The 6,619-nt window shown below is 32.4% G+C and overlaps 1 protein-coding gene across 1 annotated transcript; it reads left to right on the top strand.

Annotated features, from left to right (window-relative positions):
• The first annotated feature begins 3,053 nt into the window (after nt 1-3,053).
• Nucleotides 3,054-4,499, top strand: LOC123908503. The gene is made up of 6 exons (XM_045959163.1): nt 3,054-3,301; nt 3,402-3,506; nt 3,608-3,674; nt 3,767-3,862; nt 3,946-4,048; nt 4,176-4,499. The coding sequence occupies exons 1-5, from the start codon at nt 3,069-3,071 to the stop codon at nt 4,036-4,038; spliced, it is 594 nt and encodes a 197-aa protein (XP_045815119.1). The 5' UTR covers nt 3,054-3,068; the 3' UTR covers nt 4,039-4,048; nt 4,176-4,499.
• Nucleotides 4,500-6,619: the final 2,120 nt, after the last annotated feature.

Here is a 6,619-nt window from a genome sequence, read left to right as displayed (position 1 = left end):
CTCTGTTCGACTTCGATTCCGATTTCATCTCTCTCTGTTCGACTTCCGAATCCGATTTTGGCTCTCCTCCTCCTTCTCTGTTGGTCTGGGAATCTCTCTTTGTGACTTTAAGGTACTGCAATTTATGTTTTAGGGTTTTGGAAAATTTTGATTTGGGAATTGTTCTGTCTGGAAAATTTTGATTTGGGAATCGTCTCTCTTTGTCTGGGAATTGTTCTGTTGAATGTAAATTGTTCCTTATTTGCAATTGTAATTCAACATCTTGTTTGTTTCAATTGCTTTCTTAGATCGATTGTTTCTTAGATTGATATTGGTGTGTATAATTTCTTGTTTCAATTGTTTTTGTGTGTTAGGTAATAAATAACTAGAATATATATTCTGTATTCATGTCTTTTGTTTTCAATTGGTTCAAGAATTTTAAAGGAGTTTCAACAAAAATAAGTAACTAGAATATATATTATGTATTCATGTCTATTGTAACTAGAAGTAAAGAATATTTTTAGGAGTTTAAATCATGGAAGACCAAGTGCTTCAGAAAGGTTATATATTCATGTCTATATTGTAATTTAGTAAGTTGCATTTACTAACTATGTTTTCATTAACCAATAGGCAAACTGAGTATGGAGAACTTTTTTAAGAGGAAAGTACCATAGAGTGAGCAAGGATCTACTTCTCAATCTCAACGACGCCACATTGAGTGTAATTTAGAAGAGTTACCATCAGATCCTGGAAAGCGGCCTAAAATGTCAGCATATCATCCTAATGATCGAGACAAATGTATAAACATGACATATATCATACTAATGTATAACTCAACTTTTTTTTGTACTGGTATTTTGGTTTACAAAGGTGTTTTACAATAACCACTAAAAATAAAAAATAGAAAAGATCATCATGTTTATTTTCTTGCAACATGCTCTATATATTCTCACACTAAACTTAACAAAACAAATCCAAATTATTGTTTACACCGAAGACATAATGAAACGGTATTTTGACCAACCATAGTAGGTTGGTTAATGCTGTTTTTTAAGGACATTATCTAACTTGTTGGAACAAAGAGCACATTATGTGTGAATTGAAAATAAAATGTTTGAGTCCCAAATCGGGTACAAGAGCATACTAGTATGTATTATATACTAGTGTGTATTTTGAGAATAAAAATAATGGAAATAGACTATGTTGTCACTTAAGTTACTAGATAATAGGAAGAGCAGTTAAAAAGGTCACAACATATTTTCCTATTTTCACGACCACCTCACTGATTTTTGAGTCATCACAGCATCATCTCCTTTTTTATAGGAAGTAAGCACATGTTATATTCTCTTGATATATAAAATAAGTCTCTTAAGGAAGTACCCTACACCTCAGGTGCGCCAGAAAAAAATATCACTAGTAGAAAAATGACTTTTGGTTTGGAGATACCACTACCGGTATGTGAATACCAGTAGTGAAATACATTTGACCAAAGGATTCCACTACTGATATTTTTAAAACGGTAGTGGAAAGTTCAGAGACAAGGGATTTCACTACCGGCTTTGCTAAATCCGTAGTGGAAAGTAGACACGGTGGCAATGTCGTAATTACGTACAAATTTGTTTTAATTATCTTCCACTACCGATCTAGGATTCACCGGTAGTGGAATCCTAATAGTGTTATTATTTTTTTCATATTCCCACTTTTCACTACCGATCTAGGATTCACCGGTAGTGGAATCCTAATAGTGTTATTATATTTTTCATATTGTCATTTTCATTCCCAATTTTCATACGCGTTCAATCTCCCTCCCACTGCAAACTCTCCATTCTCAATCGTCCCAAGTTCTTCCAAATCGTCCCAAGTTCTTCAAATCAAACACTCCAATTTCCCAATCATTCTCCAATCTCTCCATTCTCCATTCTCCATTCTCCATTCTCCATTCTCCAATCTCTCCAATTTCATTCGGTTTCATTCTCCAAACCCTAGAATGCTTGAATCGCCTCCAAATTTCTTCGTTTTTATTCGGTAAAGGTATGAATAAATCAAACTTCCTCCAAATTTCATTCGTTTTCGTTTTCATTCATTTTCATTCTTGTTCATTCGTTTTCATTCGCTTGGGTTTTCATTCGTTTTCATTCACGTCGTTTTCGTGGGTCTGTGATGTTCATTTCTGTGTGGGTCTGTGTTTTTTTGTGTGGGTTTTCATTCTTCTTCTGCTTGATGGCTTGATGATGAGAATGTCAATATAAAAATACAAATTTGCATGAGATTTGGAAGTCTGTGTAGGTCTGTGTAGGTCACTTTAGCATGAGATTTAATGAAAAGTAAAAAGATATATGGTCATTTCTGTTTATGATATTTATTTTGCTGCTATTTTGATTATTTTTTACTTCATAGATAATATGTAATGTTTTAAACCAAGCCATGTTTTGCTGCTATTTTGCTGCTATTATATCAGATTTTATTGTTGAAGCTAAACTCCAAATAGGCAAGAAAATTCAAATAACCAAGCCATGTTTTAATGTCAAAGTGTGATTCAAAATTCGTTATGTTGCTGCACATGAGGGTGTTAGGTATAAGCAAGTATATAGAAGTCACTCATGTTAACCTTGTGCTTAATATATTCAAGGTATATAGAAGTCACTCAAGTTATAGTGCTTAATATATTCAAGGTTGGCTAAGGAGTGAAAATATGGAGTTAGAATAGTGCTTAATATCTCTGCCATATAATATACTTACTCAAGGTGACCAAGTTTGATGTAGTTAGAATAGTAAGGGAAAATATGGAGATGGTCAAGAGGGTTTTGGTATGAGCCTAAGATAGCTGAGTAGTGTCTCTCCAAATACCCTTCAGCTTCACCACATAGCCTTATAAGATGGGATCTTTTTTCTTGCAAATACCCTTCAGCTTCGGCTTCAAGAAAACATACAACTTGGCCATGGGCAGGGGTCAATATTTATGGCCAATTGTATAAACATACAACTTGTTTTGATATTAACTAAGTTGTATAAACATATTTATAAAATTATCAATGCTTGGTGCTCGTAAGTGTACTTTCTTATTTACTACTATCTCAATATCTGTTAATATGTTATATATCTCTCCTAACTTTAAAATTATATTCAGGTACATTCATCGTTTATGCATTGAAAACAACACCACAAATGTATATGGAATTTTGGAACCAACTTTTCTGAACATTGTTGGTGATGCTGGGAAAAAAAGTGATCAGAGAATATCTCAAAGTAAATGCAAGAAATACATCCAGCATAAGTTACAAAATGAAAAGAAAGAGTGTCAATTATTACCATTTAACCATGTGTAAGTTTGTATGAATTTGTGTATTTTTTTAATACTTATTTATTTTTTATAACTCATAGTTATTAACAATATAATACTGTTCTTCCACGCACGCGTACAGAGGACATTGGCAGTTGATAATACTTTGTCCAAAGATAAATACCGTGGTTGTTATTTGTTCACTACATTGGAAACTTAATCCAATAATGGAGAAAATTGTTTCAAGGTAATTAAGTTTATACTTTAGGGGTTTTGGTTATATACTATAAACATAAATTATTACAAATTTTATATGATTTTATGCGGCTTTTTTTTCTTATGAATTAGTGTTTTTACGGTTGATCAAATGGCGAATGGCAATAGAAAGAACAATACCGTATGGCTTTATCCACAAGTAAGTGTGGTATTCTAACTTTATATATATTTACTTTTTTGATAAGTAAGTGTGGTATTTTTTGATCAAATGTTACTATATATAATTTGTAGGCGAGGAAACAATATAATTCAAATGACTGTGGATACTATGTAATGAAAAATATGTTGGACATTGTCACTGCTAAGATAACTGATTCTTGGATGGAGGTAATAATTTTTATTTTTTATACATCAATAATTTTTTATAACCGAGTCAAGAATAGTTTTATATTATTATTTACTTATTGTAGGTATTTAATGACCCAAAAGAGTTAACAGCTGAGGAGATGTATGAATTGCGATTACGTTGGTCAACATATTTTTTGGAGTTATTGGAGGGTTAAGATTTATCTGGTGAGTTATAGAATAGTTAATTATTTGAACTTTGTTTTTGCAAATTGGTCTATTCAATACATTGCAGCAATTTTAGTTTACACTTGTTTATTTGAACTTTGTTTCTGTCAAATTTGAGATTCTGCAGGGTGATGAATTGGTTATTAGCTTTAGTTTGAGTCTTGGAAGCAGATCAGGTGATGGAATTGGTATTTTGGCTCGGATGTGCATCTCACTGTTTTGGACTGTTTATTTTGGACTATTTTAGGATGGTTTTATGAAGGAATTGGTATTAGAATTGGTATTTTTGTGATGGAATTGGTATTTTATGAAGGATTGGTATTTTAGAATTGGTATTTTAGGAATTGGTATTTTAGGATTGGTATTTTAGGAATTGGTATTTTAGGACTGTTTATCAGGTGATGGAATTGGTATTTTAGGATGTGCATACTGTTCTAGAGTTTTGATTTTTCATATTAATATGCAGGCACAGGAAGCTACAAAAAAACGAAAAAAAAAAAAAAAAAAAAACTAACATACCACTACTGATATTTATAACAATCAGTAGTGAAAACTAACATACCACTACGGGTATTTGTAATTACCCGTAGTGGAATCCTCAATTCTAAAAAAAAAAATGGAATAGCATACATACCACTACCGGTATTTACAAATACCGGTAGTGGAATCCCAGATTCTAAAAAAAAAAAAAATGAAAACCATACATACCACTACCGGTATTTGTAAATACCGGTAGTGGAATCCCAGACTCTAAAAAAAAAAAAATGAAAACTATACATACCACTACCGGTATTTACAAATACCGGTAGTGGAATCCCAGACTCTAAAAAAAAAAAAATGAAAACCATACATACCACTACGGATATTGAAAATACCCGTAGTGGAATCTCATACATACCACTACCGGTATTTGTAAAAACCGTCGTGGAATCCTCATAAATTTAATTAATAATACAGTAGAAACCTGACATACCACGACGGGTATAAAAAGACCCGTCGTGGAAAGTATTGACTTACAACGACGAGTGTGTTTACTACCGGCCGCGGCCAGTAGTGGAATCCCTATTTGGCCGGTAGTGGAATCCCCTTTCTGCACTAGTGTATGGTTTAGAAAACTAGTGATAGTATCATCTCTCCATTGTTTTTTGGATACACATAGCAAACACTTACTCCACAAATCTTTGTAACTGTCAATAGTAGCAGCATAGTATAGCAGGAATCAACTTTCGGTAGTGTGGGAGTAAGCAATCCAATGGATGATATGTTTTGTGTTCCAATAGCAAAAAGTTTCTCTTGAATTTTCACAACTTCCACTCTTCTCCTTTTGCAACTACTATATGGTTCATTCTGCAATTATTAATTTTGTGGATGCTTGCTAAGAGGTAATTGAAACAATCTTTTGATATTATTATTATACATGTTGTATATAATATATTAATTGTTTACGGTTCATATATAATCCGTGCACTGTGACTATTGATGCTAAGAGATTAAATTGTTTTATTTTCTTAACAACAAGTAAGGAAATAGATTTATATAGTCTATGCTATATTCTAATCATATACATCTATTTTATAACAAAGACAGTATATGCAGTAGCCAGATATATATTTATGTTATGATTGTATCAAATCACAAGGTTGCTGTTAATTTATGACACTAAGCGATAATACCAATACTTAGTATTAGTATTATTATCATTATGTTTTAAAAGTGATCCTAGTATCACAGTTCCTTCAAATTTAAGAATGGTCATAGAACCATATTTCCTATGATTTGAATGGTCTTAGTTACCATATAAGAATGGTCTCAATACCATATTGGAATGGTCATAGCACCATATTAGAATGAACTTAAAACCATAGCGCACTGGTTTAAGTATCATAATTGAGGGTGTAATTCTTGCCCGATATCTACAGTGCAGTATTTATCGGTATCAGTAGAACTGGGCTGTTTTATCCTGGGGACTTCGTGGTTGATCGTCTGCCTTGCACAATTTTGGGCAGTGCCGCGAAACGTCTTAAAGAGAGCGTATCGACCCGCGACTAAATCCAGTAATCTCTTCGGTGGATGAAAATTTTAACGATTTTGAACCTCGGAAATAACAATTTTAAGACGTTTCTTTCCTGCCATGCCTACCGAAGAAATTACTGGCTCTGATTATGATATTGCGGACTAGAATAAACCGTTTCGGTTTGAAGTAAATCACTTAAAAATTGGCAATAAAAATTATGCTTTAATAATAACAAAAGAGTTGTTATTATTTTGAAGAAAGTGATTTCAATTTTACTTTAAAAATTGAACAAGCTATAAGGATAAATGGCTAAACGATATTCCCTCGAATTTCTGATAACATGTCTTCGCATTGAAGAATAAACTAAAAAGCAAAATCAGAAAAATGAAGTGTTTGTTGTCTTTAACAACAACACTAAAAAGAAATTCACAGGTCTGAAGCCAACTGGCAAATTATTCAAGAATCAGATACACAATGTGAATTAAAACTCTATTAGAAACAGAAAAGTGATAATTGATATTTTTGACATGTTCCAATTATATGGAACTGAAATTGAA

This window comes from Trifolium pratense, linkage group LG1 (genome assembly GCF_020283565.1).
Source record: "Trifolium pratense cultivar HEN17-A07 linkage group LG1, ARS_RC_1.1, whole genome shotgun sequence".
Taxonomy (NCBI): domain Eukaryota; kingdom Viridiplantae; phylum Streptophyta; class Magnoliopsida; order Fabales; family Fabaceae; genus Trifolium; species Trifolium pratense.
Note: the sequence above shows the minus strand (reverse complement) of the source record. Positions and strands in the feature narration are given on the sequence as shown.

Excerpts from the sequence above, each read along its gene's own strand:
- LOC123908503 (XM_045959163.1), top strand. The coding sequence starts at position 3,069 with ATGTTATATATCTCTCCTAACTTTAAAATTATATTCAGGTACATTCAT. Across the intron at positions 3,302-3,401 it reads TTATTACCATTTAACCATGT|AGGACATTGGCAGTTGATAA; the intron begins GTAAGTTTGTAT and ends GCACGCGTACAG. Across the intron at positions 3,863-3,945 it reads TAACTGATTCTTGGATGGAG|GTATTTAATGACCCAAAAGA; the intron begins GTAATAATTTTT and ends TACTTATTGTAG.